At 38.6% G+C, this 13,823-nt stretch overlaps 2 protein-coding genes across 8 annotated transcripts in view; one reads left to right on the top strand and one right to left on the bottom strand.

Annotated features, from left to right (window-relative positions):
* gatb (glutamyl-tRNA(Gln) amidotransferase, subunit B) overlaps positions 1-1,603 on the top strand; it is a 29,599-nt gene extending 27,996 nt beyond the window's left edge. For both annotated transcript variants that reach the window (XM_052041504.1, XM_052041495.1), the window contains one exon: positions 1,145-1,603. In XM_052041504.1, the coding sequence (XP_051897464.1) occupies positions 1,145-1,297 (153 nt within the window). In that variant the 3' untranslated portion in view covers positions 1,298-1,603. The remainder of the gene's footprint in view (positions 1-1,144) is intronic.
* A 540-nt stretch (positions 1,604-2,143) lies between these two features.
* Positions 2,144-13,823, bottom strand: part of fhip1aa (FHF complex subunit HOOK interacting protein 1Aa) — a 132,200-nt gene continuing 120,520 nt past the window's right edge. For all 6 annotated transcript variants that reach the window (XM_052010118.1, XM_052010117.1, XM_052010119.1 and 3 more), the window contains 2 exons: positions 7,912-8,053; positions 2,144-3,404 (listed from right to left, as the gene is read on the bottom strand). In XM_052010118.1, the coding sequence (XP_051866078.1) occupies positions 3,205-3,404; positions 7,912-8,053 (342 nt within the window). In that variant the 3' untranslated portion in view covers positions 2,144-3,204. The remainder of the gene's footprint in view (positions 3,405-7,911; positions 8,054-13,823) is intronic.

Genomic DNA, 13,823 nt, shown 5'->3' with positions numbered 1-13,823 from the left:
TGGATTTTTGCTTTTTAACTACATGTCGGTTCTCTTGACGTTAGTTAGATTTCCTCCTTGTAATGCATCAGCCATTGCTATCTTTTCAAATTCCTGGGTAATGTTACAAACACATCACCCAGAAATGATAAAGGGGCTTAGTGCACTGTTCATAGTGATTTGCTGGGCTGGAATTATGTTGCGTTATCCTGCCAGATTCTAAAGATAAAAGCTAAACTTTCCTTAATTATTGGAAGTAAAAAAAAAAGTTCTGGAATTTAAAAAAAAAATCCGATGTATTAAAGCTTTGATAATCCAACATTCCATTGTTTGGACATCCTGATGGTTCGGCATCTGCCTCACTGTGACCCCGTTTCTGCACTCCCTTTAAATGCACCTGGTTCACTGGAAAATTTTTTCTACTGTGTAATATCGTATTAATGTATTTATAGGAGTAATATCCAATAGAAAATATGCTAGTCTGGCACCACCAAAGTCCTAAGGTGCCAGATTATTGGTAATAATAGTAATAGTAATAGTAGTAATGGTATAAAATAAAATTTGATTCATCTTGTATCCAAAAGAAGCTGCTTCCAATGATTTAAGTGCTCCCAGATTCACTGGAAGTGGTAATTAATAGAGCAACATGGAATTGTATTTTAAATTTGGAATAGAAATTGTGCATTGTTTCGCCTGTTCAAGAAACGGTAGTGTAGTGGTTAGCGTGACACTATTACAGCATCAGCGATCGGGGTTCGATTCCCGTCGCTGTCTGTAAGGAGTTTGTACATTCTCCCCGTGTCTGCATGGGTTTCCTCTGGGTGCTCCAGTTTCCTCCCACTTATCAAAGACTTACGGGTAGGTTAATTTGGGTTTAAAATGAGCGTCACAGACTCGTTGGGCCAGAAGGGCCTGTTACCACGCTGTAAATAGAATTTAAAAAAAAGGCAAATGCATGTCACAAAGATAGTTAGCCACTGACCACAAAATCTGGGAAATTGAGTTGAAGTTGGTTAATAGTCAGTTTTGGGAATCTTGGGCATCTAGTTACCCCTATCGAGCAGGCTGAGTAGCCAAGAAAAATTCCAGACTTCGATCTAGAAAGTAAAAGCATTATTTAAACTGGTTTACACTGGTTACATACATATTTTCCTTTCAATTTTAGGTTTCTGAAATACAGCAAGGAAACTGGAAAGTGGTAAATAAACTGATTGGCCAGGTTCAGAGAGCAACACATGGTCGTACATCCCCCACCCTGGTGAAGGCTATTTTGGAAAAGAAATTGTCCTTAAAGGTGCACCATAGAAATCAAGATTGATGGCAAAAATTATTTCCAGAGTTGCTTGGAATCACTCAGAATTAAGATTGTACTTTTGCATGGGCTTTGTTCCGATCATTTACCATGACTTCGGGATTTCATGACTCGGACACTGGAGATTCTGCCGTAACTTGAGGTTAATGATGCTGCATAATTTTAAAAGAATTGTGCTAGCTGCATTATTTGCACAGGTATGTTCATTGCTCCCATGATGAATTGTGACCAGATTGTGTACTAGTTATGGGGAAAAATGTTTTCAATAAATGTAATTATATTTTAAAATGATAAATAAAATATGTAGCTGGATGGTTCTGTTACTTGTGGCATTTTTGCAGTGACAACCATTCTTTTTGTTTGTTGATCACAGTTGTGCTTAGCGATTTCAACTGAATACAGATCTGTTCCATTTTAAAGTATCCCGAAGTGAACTCTGTGGCTGAGATCCGGCATGGGATTTCTAGTCACAAAATTTATTTTGCTATGAACTTAGATAGATGTGAGTTTAAACTCGAAACTGCAGTTAGAATTCCTTTTCTACTACTGTTGCTAAGCTTGGAAAGCTGGCACAAAAATGATTATTAATGAGATCTTTTCTACTCTCCTGATTGCAGTGGATTGCACAAACTTTGCCCAGTTAATTCAAGTACTTGCATCATTGCAAGGTATTACATTTGTGGCTGAGAAAGTTGCTTTTTCAAATCATCTTGCTTTAGATATTACTTTAGGATATACAGTATAAACACTAAAATAACAAACATTCTGCTGAATTTTTGGAAAACTAATGCTTGAAATCAAACCACTGTAATAAAATAAATAGTTGCTTAGTAGAGAGCTTAAGTTGCAGCTTGTACATAGACACACAGACAATTATTTTTACTGAATCCACAGAGAATATTTTAATAAGTTATCTTGCTCTTCAGAAGAAACTTCTCTGCTTATTTATAAATACCAATAACCCTCAATTCTGGAGAAGCATCTAGATGCAATAAAAATATTTTCATTTTATGAAGCCAGAAATATTCCACTTAAGACTTGTATTTAAATATTTTTTATAATTCTATTAAATTTTAGAAATTTGTTCCTTATACCTACCGATGTTACAAAAGGAAATAATGTCAAGGTAACTTCAACATCAACAATAAACTCTGTTGCCTCTCATGAATTCTGCCGCCAACATCGCATGCAACAATTTTTTTAATATATAGAAACAATATCAGGATATCCACAAACTTCATGCCTTTGTTTGTGGTTGTTGCTTTTTTGCTTCTAATAGTCGTGCTCAACTTTTTTCTTATTTGCTTAAAAAATAAATTGTCATATTGGAGTCAATAAACTCCAAATGTGATCTAAAAAAGAGGAGAGACAAACTATCATTCAAGTGGAAAGACTGATTTCCTCTCTCTCCCCCCACCCCCAGTATCTTCAAGGCAGACAATCTTGTTACTTTCTCATTTGGTCTTTGGTGTTTTTTTTGCAGTGTAATGTTGCAGAATGTCAACAGTAGAAGAATTGAATCAGATATGCACATCTCAATTCCACAAACAGCCAGAAGATTGTGTATTTGTGTTATTTAAATATACTCAAAAATGCAATAACCTTTTTAAATAATTAAAATATTTTTGTCCCCAGAACAATTCATGTACAGCTTGCATAGAGAGACAATTATTTGTGCCTATTCCAAAAATAAGGTGACTACATTTAAAAACAGAACTTTTAGGTGAGTACGCTGAGCTCGGCCTCTAAGATTCTTTCTCATTTTGTTGAGATAAAATAGTCCACTCTCCCCCACTCCTCTATCCGGTCTCATTTTGTATTAAGGCTTGGTAGAAATACATTTTGTTTTGGAAAAAAAAGTTAAAAGGAGAATGCATCATTTGTATTAAACACTTCTTCAAAGTAGTTAACTCTTATTCTTCACAGTCCACAAGAGAAGAATGAGATAAGATGGAATGTTCTTGTGCAATTGCTGCAAGTTCCTTAAGAAATTCAGTGAAGATAACAGCTGCATTGATGGAATTTTTCACACTAGAAGGCATCGCTGTCTTGCTGAAACTATTCGAAAGGTGTTGTGCATTTTGGGCACTACTTGGTGTCTTGTATCCACTTTCTGCAAGAGAATTTTGTTTTGAGAAAAGGGAAACTACAATTCAGTTACTCAAAATGACTAATTTTCATATTCTACAATTCACATTTACTCTTAACATTTCCACATGGAGAGCTAATCTAAATTTTCATTTATAAATATTTAAAAATTGAATACCATTAAGATAAGGGAATACAGTGACTCAGCCTTGTGTGACTAACTGTACAAGAACTACCTGATTTCACAATTTTACATAAGATTTTCTTCTGGATTCATATTAAAGTTTTCTTCCAACCATATTTTTTCCTCTAAACTAGTCCAGGACTTCAAAACAAATATTGCCCCATGCAGAAAGTCACATGACCGCTGGCAGTGGTGGTAGACTAGCTGGTCTTGTTACATAACCGTGATCTACCTGGTATAATCCCTGATGCTGATACAGTCTATAGTCGCCGTGTTTGTACAGAATAGGTGCAGTATCAGCTAAATGTTACTTTTAACAGAGTGCAAGAATATGAGAAATGGAAGGGGATGATCTCTCTTCAAAATTTAGTTAAGTTAATCACTTAACATTTTACTTTAACCTAGTTTGCTTTACTGTGTTAGTAATAAACAAATTAAGTCAGAGCTTGAAAATGGGAGTGTTTTTCTTGTAATAGTTTGCGCATAACTTCACAACAGTGCAAAAGTCAGAAAATGGTAAGCATGGCAATTTGCTGAACCGGGTAAAAGAGATGCTGTTGTGGTATTTTAAAACAAGGGATAAATTAGAAACAGAAAGCAGTTTTCAAAACAAGTGCAGATTTGAATGATGTTTATCTCGGGTATTTGATCACAGTGGGAAGGAGGGGTGGGTAAAGTTCAATGAGAATAAGATTGGTATTCAAGTAAGATTAACAAATTATTTATAAAAGGAAGGTTGTGTCCAATATCAAGGAGAGATAACTAAGACTCATTCCTTGTAATTCCTGCACGATCACAGAACTTCAGGGCAATGTGCCTCCATCTGCTTGAACTCAAAATCAGGATTTTTGAGCTTGCTGATCATATGTTCTTGAAAATGGCCAATTCTCAGGCTTAGAGGACAAGGTGATTATCCGAAAGGATTGGAAGTGCAGGAATCATCAGGCTGTATGTCTCACTCAAACCATTATTCAACATTAGAGATTGGTGGGGGTGACTGGTGAAGAAGTGCAGTCTAGAATGTGGCACTGTGGGACAGGGGAAACAGAAGGCTATCAATGCAGTGGTCATGGGGGATTCTGCAGGGGTACAGAGAGGCATTGACTTCACCTTCAATCTTGGTTTTGCATTGCTTGTTACCACCTAGTGCTAGGATAAAAAAATATCAAGTAAAGGCTCTAAGGGGAGGAGCCAGAAGTTAAAGTCTATGTCACAACCAATAACATAGGGAGTAAAGAGATTGAAGACCTACTGCTAAAAGTTTTAGGAATTACTGAGGTAGATTAAAAAGTAGGACCATCAAGCTAGTTGTCCAGATTATTCCCCATGCCATTCACTAGCCTGGCTAGAAAAATGATAAGTTGATCAATGCATGAAAAAGGTGCAAGGGGCTGGAGGGCTTGAGACATTTGGAGGGACCTGTTCAACCCAGATAAGTTTCCACCTTTTTAGTTAATTTGGCAAGGGATAGACACCAGCATACTGGAATAAGACGCACAAAAGAGTGAATGTGTTACATGGAAATAGAGAAGTATCACAGTACTAAATGGGAGAAGACCAACACGACAATGAATACGAAAACTGGGTTCAGTTACTGCCACATTATAATTTAACTAGGATTCTATTTGTAGAATCTTATTTGTACTTCCAATCTTCCTTACACTGGTTGCAGTGTAAGATTGGTGAATTGGAAGTACAACTAGGATTCTACAAATAGAATACCAGTTAAATTATAATGTTGTGACAGTAATCGAAATGTGGCTCAGAAAATAGGACTGAGTACTTGATATTCCAGCAGAAATGATACAGAAGGAAGAAAAGGGGATGTTTTGACAGTACTAATTAAGAATTGGTTACCCATGAGGAGTCAAATACATTTTTGGTAACCAGTATGAAAGCACTGATGGGGTATTTCATGGGCTATCAAATCAAGAGAGATAAAGCAGCAAATCTGCAGTGAAATTACAGATATTTCCCAGAATTGAAGGGTTGTGTTATTGATTGGAAATAATGTTAAAGGGTGAAGAAGGGGAGGCTCTCTTGAAAAGTGTTCAGGAGAACACTTTTCTGTTCAGTATGTTTTTGACCCAACAAGGAACAAAGCACAGTTGGATCTGGCTCTGGGAAATAAGATGTGTCAAGCAGACCAAGCTTCAAAAGAAAGCAGTGACCATCAGATCATAAAGTTTAATAATGGAGAGGAACGAGGAGCAATCTAAAGCAGAACTTCTTAACTGGAGGTGGGGGTAACCTAAATGAAATGAGAAGCGATCTGCCTTGGAGTGACATGGAACCAAGTATTGGTAGGTAAGACTCTAGCAGTACTCTCGAGCAGGTGTTTCAGGTAGAGGTAGTTACATTCCCACAGGAGAAAGATAAAAGAACCAGGCCTCCCTGAATGACAAAAGGAATAGCAAAGATGACATTAGAGGGTATATGAAACACTGCCAGGTGAATAACTCCAGTGAGACCTAGGCTAAATATAGTGAGCTGAAAAGAAAAATAACACAAGTGAAGAGAGAATAAATAAAAGACAATGAAGGTGTCTTCTACTGGCACATCAGTAGTGAGCAGTAAGATCTGGTAAGACCAGGGATAAAAGGTTGTGATCTACTAAATAATATAATAATGATACTAAATAAATACTGTGTCAATGGTTACTACGGAAGAGCATGTTGCCACTAAATTTAGTTTGGGGAGATAACGGAAAATGCATGGGAGAAAGTTCTACTAAGGCTGAGTATGCTTAAAGTAAACAAGTCACCTGATCTAGATGTGATGCATCCTTTTTTGTTGAGGGAACAAGGTTTGGTGGTTGCAGAACAACCTGCTGTAATATTTGTATTCTACATGGATACAGGAAAGGTGACAAGACGACAAGAAAATGGCAGATTTAAAACCTCTCTCTAAGTACATGTGTTACCAGTTAATCTAACCTTTGGTGTGGATGAGCTCTTAAAAATAATAGGAAAAAAAAAGATAATTTTAAAAGTTGAAGTTAATAAATAAAAGCCAGCATGTACTTGTTAAAAACAAATAAATTTTGACTAACCTGACTGAATCTTTTGTTGTGGTAACCAAGAAAGTTGATGAAGGGACTCCAGTAGATGGTGTTTGATAAAGTCCCATGCAAAAGGCTGGTTAGCAAAGTTGAGTCCCATGTTATTACATGGTCAGCAGCAGCATGGATTGGAAATTGGCTTAAAGGCAGAAAGCGAGGAGTAGCAATAAATGATTATTTTTCAGAGCAGAGGACAGTAGATAGCTGTGTTCCCAGAGCTCAGTGCTAGGACCACTGCTCCTTTGAAAATGTATAGTTAACTTGGACATGGGTGTGCAGATGACATGAAGCTTCAAAGTATACTGTAGTAAACAGTAAAGAGAATAGTACTTGTACTGCAAGAGAACATATATAGGCTGATAGATTGGGCGACTGGCTAACGGATTTCTGTTATGAAATTAGACTGGAGATGAGGTTCGCTTTGAAGCACGGAAAGTTGAGGCGAAATGCAATGGAGCTATACAAGATCATTACTGATTTACAGATAAAATAGAGAGAATCTGTTCCCATTGTTGAACAATTCAAAGATCAAGAGGCACACAGTAAATGTGAACAAAATTTTTTTACTAGCTAGAAAATAGTTAATGATCTGGAACTCGTTACCTGTACAATGATGGGAACAAATCCAACATGGCTTTCAAAAGGAAACTGGACAGGTGCTTGAGAGAGAATAATCTGCAGGGCTATTAGGCAAAAGCAGAGCAATGGGACTGATAGGGTTGCTCAGCTGGCATAAATGGGCTGAATGGCCTTCAGTCTTGAAATAGTTTTATGATTCTACTTAAAGTGAAGTCATCTAGAACTTAAAAAATCTTGAGAAGCATGTAATAACCAAAGAAAATAAGGGTTTCACAAATACAACAACTTATCTGCAAATGGTTACCACTTGTATCAATCTCAATCAGTATTCAATCTAAAATCAGTTTAAAAAAATACTGGACATCCATCCATTCAATACTTTTACAAAAACAGCTAAACTTGTTTAAAGACAAATTTTTATTAATTATATTTTTAATTTGTTCCTTGAATCAAATAATTAAATCCTGAACAATGCAGATAAGACCCTTGTCCAATTTTTGACCTAATTAGGCATAGTGACTTTTTTTGATAAGTGCTTTAAGGTGTGGGGTAAATTGTAAGAATGTCGGGAGAGAGCAAGGGAGTGGGTGGAATTGAATAGCTCTTTCGTAAAGCCAGCAGAGGCACATCAGACCCAGTGGCAGCCTATTGTGCCATGAAAGTATTTGATTTCATTACTGCAAGCTTGAATAAAGTTTTAGACATTACCTTTGTCTGTTAATTCTCCTTTGCGTGATGGAGGGATTTCAACCCGAGCAAGCAGATTTTCGCGAGACTGGGTTAAAAATGATGTGAAGTTTTCCCTTGTAGAAGCAAACTTCTCAATAGTATTTTTGACAGATGCCAGCACCTATGTAAACAGAAACATAAAAACTGATCAAAACTTTCTCATTTCTTACACTGGATGAAATGGTGGTTCAATTTAAACAGCCAAAAATTGTTTTTATTTTGCTTCACAACAATATAAACAAGTAAGAATGAGGAAAAGTAGGGCATTTGGCTCCTCATGCCTGCTCTGCCATTTAATAAGATTATGGATGATCTGATCATAATTTCCACTCCGCCTTTCCGTCTACTTGCTGTAATCTTTCATTCCTTTGCTCATCAAGAATCTACTCACCTTGGCTTTAAAAATACTCTTTTTACCCATTGCCTTTTGAAGGGAGTTCTAAAGACTCATTACCCTCCCCCTCAGAGAGAGAATTTCCACTTATCTCTATTATATGGGCAACTCCATTTTTTAATAGCAACTAAGGAGCAAAACTTCCCTACTTTTTTTTTTATTATTCAATTCCCCTGGCAATAAATATTCTGTTAGTTTTCCTAATTACCTGCTGCACCTTTTACAAATCATGCAGTAGGACACTCAGCACAATCTGCAGCTCAGACCTCTGTGATCTCTCACCATTTAGTTAATTTGCTGCTTTATTTTCAAGCCAAAACAGTTAATTTCACATTTCTTCACAATATATTTCATTTGCTAGATCTTCACCCACACGTTTCCAGAATTATTATATTAAGTCAGCTTGGATTCATTTTAAATTCAAAATAAATATTAATTCAGAAACATTGTCTGAAAATGTAAAACACAACAAATGCATTGGCAAGCGATCACATGCCAACATTTTAATTTGACTTCCCATTTTTGAGGGTTTTCCCCATAGAAAACAATATATTAATAAATCATTGTGATATTTTGTCAGATGCAGCAAAAGGGCTGCTAAGTTGATTCTTAACCTGTGCTGAATTAGCTAAGCAGCAATGAGATGGTTTGGGCTCCCCAGCTAGTAAGGTGTTTCCTCTCCAATTGCTAGCCAGTGATCTGTGCTGTGAATTCACTCATGTAGATGCATCTTACTTGATTAGGCCCAGGTGTGATCCAACAGAATATCTCTTAACAAAAGACAATAAAATCATAATATGAAGTTGAACAAAGCTTTAAAACATTTGGTTGGGTGTTACAAGACAGTATACTGAACTGTATTCCAAGACTGGGAGCTCACTATCAACAGAACCGGGTATTTCATACTATTCAAAGACTATGAGATTAGCTGTCTCTATTACAGTACCCATACTTTTTCCAACTACAAACATTTCTCAGTACTTAGCAAGTTAGTTTTGAAAGCTTCAAGGGCCATAGTCAAAACCTGAAAGCAAGTCTGGTCTTTAAGATATCAAACTTTATCTCAGTAGGAACAGTAAAACTTTAACTTTCATGAGGGATGCCAGTTGCTGTGGATGGTAAGAAAAGTCAGAAGCCAGTCAACCTCCTTCCAGTAAGGATGCAATAAATCTAAAGCAAACTGCACTTGTTTAGATGAACTGAAATAGACAAGCTGAAACTTACAAGACATTCATCCAATGGTTATTGTTGCCAGATGGAAGAGGGCAAGTGCTCAAGAGAATTAGTTTTTCCATTTTAAATAGCTTGTTTATTTCACAGATTCCTTCCCATTAACCCAATCAAAATTATTGAATGCTACTACTTTTCATGGATCTACATTTGAAAGACAGTCTCCATATGTGTTCCTATACTTCACTGTAGCAAATGAAACCTTTCTTAAATGACAAATTAAATAAAACTGTTTGTTGTAGCGAAGGTTTATTAAAGTGAATGTTCACTAACAGGGGAGATCAATATTACAGCACCTTGACTTGAAAGCTGAAAATTATTTTCAAAGTTGCCTGTAACAAGTGATAAACAGGAGGGGGAGCCTTCCAATCACAGAGTCTCACCAGGTTGGAGGGTTGTTGGTGTCACTCATGTTCCCTGGTAAGCAAGTATCCACTGAATCCTTAACATGCCATCCTTTCGCAAAGTCCTGAATGTTCTGACTCAATGTATCTGCATGTTAGCTGGTTATTCCTGCCTGTCAATGCTGTGCGCTCACCATGATCACATTCTAGCTTTATCATGGTTGAGGAAGTGAAAACAGGAAGGAGGATACTGCATCGCTGTGCCTGACACCACAAAACACCAGTTCGGATGCTGGTGGTGCAAGGATTGGACACACACCTGGTGCTTGTGGGCAGCAGACAGGCCAGATGGAAAGTTAGATGGAAATACCGCGTATGAGGAGGTTGCATTTCAATACTCGAGGACTTTAATGAGAACTGCAATAGGGGAGCATGGCCCAATAATCCCATATAGATGCCTGTTGAAGTATTAAGTGCACTGTCTGGCTTGCCTGACAGAATGCAAGTGAAAGCACAGAAAGGGAAGAGTCCATCCCCACCTTCTCATGTGACTTCACGTGGAGCCAGAAGTACATTGTTTCTAGACTGTAACTGATGTAGACCTTCCTGCCGGGAGGTGGGGGAGGGGGGGGGGGGTGGGGGAGGGCACTCTCGTGGTACAGCAGCTGATGCAGCAGGTTTCTGCTTCCTTGAGGGCACAGGTAGGGGTCATCCGTCTCAGTGGAGTCTCTAGCTGAGCAAACCAGAACAGACTGGTTTTCTTCCAGGACAGAAAACCTAATAACCTTGGGAACTCATTTGCTTACAGAGAACAGACTATTGCCATGTGGCAGTTAAATATGGGTCTGGAGGTTTGATGGCAATTGTAGAATCTGGATCACAAACACACAGCACATTGTCCAACTTCTACTGGCATTGTGGAGCATAAATCTGCTGTCATCTCTCAGGATGTCAGCATTCCTCCTCTCCCTGTTGGTTCACAGGTAATCCCCTGACCTGTGTTACACAGTCAGCTACAGCAAGATACCAGTCTCCGCCCAGCTCTTCCAGGTGCTGCTCGTGATCATTCATCACAGACGTTTGCAAAGCAGCCAACTGGAAGACTGCAGCAGTGGGTGGTGAGCACCAAGTGGAAGTGTAGGCTTAGCAAGGCCAACTGGAAGGCATTCAGAGAGTAAACACATGAGTTTTTAGTCAACATCTATGTTTAAATATTAAATTCCCATCACCTTAATGGCTTGGCATTAATGTTAATTTAAATTTTTATTTAAATCATTTCCATACCAGGACTTCCTGGAAAAGCGAAGGTGGTGGATGGATGGTTGCAGATGCTTCTACAAGATGGAGCAACACATACTGCTCCTGCACGACGTTTATCATTCATTTGCTGAATGTGCTTGAATGCAAACACCCAGTGGAGAGAACTCATTGTTTTAATGTGTGTCCATTTCTACAGCACGTTACCATTCCTCTCCAGCAAGGAGAGACAATTGTTGCAAGATTAACCTTAGTTACGTGCAACGTGTGCAAAAAGTAATCGGTGCAAGGAAGTTGTACCATTGCCGTGAATGGTTTCCTGAGCTTGTGACATTTCCTCCTTTATTTCTATCAGCAGAAGATTCCCTGGTACCATTCAGAGGAAGGTCATGCTGATTAATTACTAAGACTTAAGATGAAAGTCAGGTTTGGACAATAATTGCTTGGGTATTGAGAGATGAAGGAATTTTGAAGGCCAGGTGAGCAGCCATAGTTCTTAGAAATAAATGAAGTCTTTGGAATGGGCAGTAAATTTTATTTGCTGATATTACATTGAACGCAATCTTGTCATTTATGGCCTGGTTAAAGATCAACTGTTGATCAACTGCTCAAAGGGGAAATCACTGTGAATGATTCTTCAGCTGACAGGCTTCTTCATTGGTTTGGTGTTCAAGCATCTACCACATAATGATCTGGATTCTGGCAAATACCTATCACAAAGGTGTATTTGTAAAGTCAACTGCAAGGATGGGCAAGTATGTCGATGAGTTTACTGCCTTCATTATCAGCACTTCTTGTACAGCTATTGGTCCAGGTTTTGTCCATTGGTTTCGTATAACACTTTCTGTAAATTACTCCATGGCCCAAAATAGATTTTCCAAAGATACCAATTGGCACAAAGTCTCATATCTTGCTGGTCCCTCAGATAAGAGCTTACTCTGGACTCAATGCTACACAGCTCAGTAGGGGTGTCAGAAAGACCACAAATGCAGTCTGTCATTCCCTAAACCACTGGGAAGCCACCGAGCCTCTTACGTCTGCTTAAGTGCTCAGCTGATGGTCTCTGTTCAAGACAAAGTACCTTTTCCTTGAGTAGGGAATGGTGACATCTCCTAATTCTGAGATGAATGGTGGACTGGGATATATGGCACAGATCAGCCAACACTGCCTTGAATCATCAGGAGGCTGGAAAGTTTAGGGTAACAGTGTCTTTCAGCCTGGATGGCTAAAGCAGTCAAGGCTCAGATGAATGGCTCTGCCACTGAAGGTCAAATTTCATTACCATTGATTTAGAAAACCTTAGGCTCCGAACATACTGCTCTTTGGAGAACTGAGAGAGGAGGGTGGTCACCTGGACATTGGGAGAGTAAAATAGAAACAGATAATGCTGGAAATATTCAGCAGGTCAGGCCACGTCTCTGGGAAGAGAAACAGAGTTAATGTTTCATGTCATAGATCCTTCATCAGAACTCGGAAGGAGACAAAAGAAGGTTGTTAAGCTGTAGGGAGGCTAATTTGGGAGACACACCTGGGAGAGTGTCAGCCTGGAGAACCCATCTTCCCCTCCTCCCTTGGGGTCATGGGCCAAACTTCTGGCTTCTGATGCCTGTACTAAAATTCCAGCTTAGGTTTTTCCAAAACAGTGAGTGCAGGGCAATGGCGAAATCAAATTGGCAAGTCTAGGTGAAAGACTACACTCAGGAAAATTCAGTTCTATATTTTCTCTACTGCCATCTCTTGCTGAGCATCCGTGAAAAGAATCATTCATTCTACAATAGACATGAGCGTTTAATTAGGCCATCCAAACCATGAATTGATCCCCGGTAGAAAATTCAAACTGCCTCTGTCCCACTGCCTTTTTAAAAACCTGTAGGAATTCAGTTTGTTTAAAATTCAATATTTAGAGATTTAATTTTTAAATCCTTTCCATGCAGTTAAAAGCAAACAATTCTGAAATTTGACAGGCTTGTTACCCTGATCAGAGACACAAGAGACTGCAGATGCTGGAAATTGAAAGCAACACACAAGATGCTGGAGGAACTCAACCGAGTTCCTCCAGCATCTTGTGTGTTGTTACTCTGACTAAATTTCTGGGTTTCCTACACTGTTCCTAGAATGTTCCCTGTGACAGCAGAGCTTACCCTTCAGTTACAGTTGGCTCAGACTATCAGAGCCATTTAAATAAGGTAGGGGTGGGCATCCTTGGCAGCCATTTTCCCTGCTACCCATTTAACTTAACAGTGTGGCCTGCTCCCAGCCAAACCCTCAGGTCCAAAACCCCAGCAATCAGTGCTTCAGTGGGAGTCCACAAACAGAGCCAATAGTGCGAGCACAGGCTTTCTGAGTAACACCTTGAGAGACTCTAGTTTCTAATCTCCACTTGCACTTGGCAGATGTGTATCTCCAGGAACAGACATCTGAGGTCTAGGCCACTTATGCTTCACTTGCCTCCTGGTAATACCAGAAGAAAGGGCACTTGCACAGAAGTTGCTGTAGGAATAAGTACAGTTAAATCATTGCAGACAAGAAACCCCAGCATGACTAGATTCAAGGAGCAGTATATTGGAAACAAAAATAGGCAATGTCACTAATTTTTGATTTATATAAAAAAATTGATAAATTTCCAGAACTGAAATAATCAAGTGTTTAAAAAAATCCAGGCATCC

This window comes from Pristis pectinata, chromosome 2 (assembly GCF_009764475.1).
Source record: "Pristis pectinata isolate sPriPec2 chromosome 2, sPriPec2.1.pri, whole genome shotgun sequence".
Lineage (NCBI taxonomy): Eukaryota > Metazoa > Chordata > Chondrichthyes > Rhinopristiformes > Pristidae > Pristis > Pristis pectinata.
Note: the sequence above shows the minus strand (reverse complement) of the source record. Positions and strands in the feature narration are given on the sequence as shown.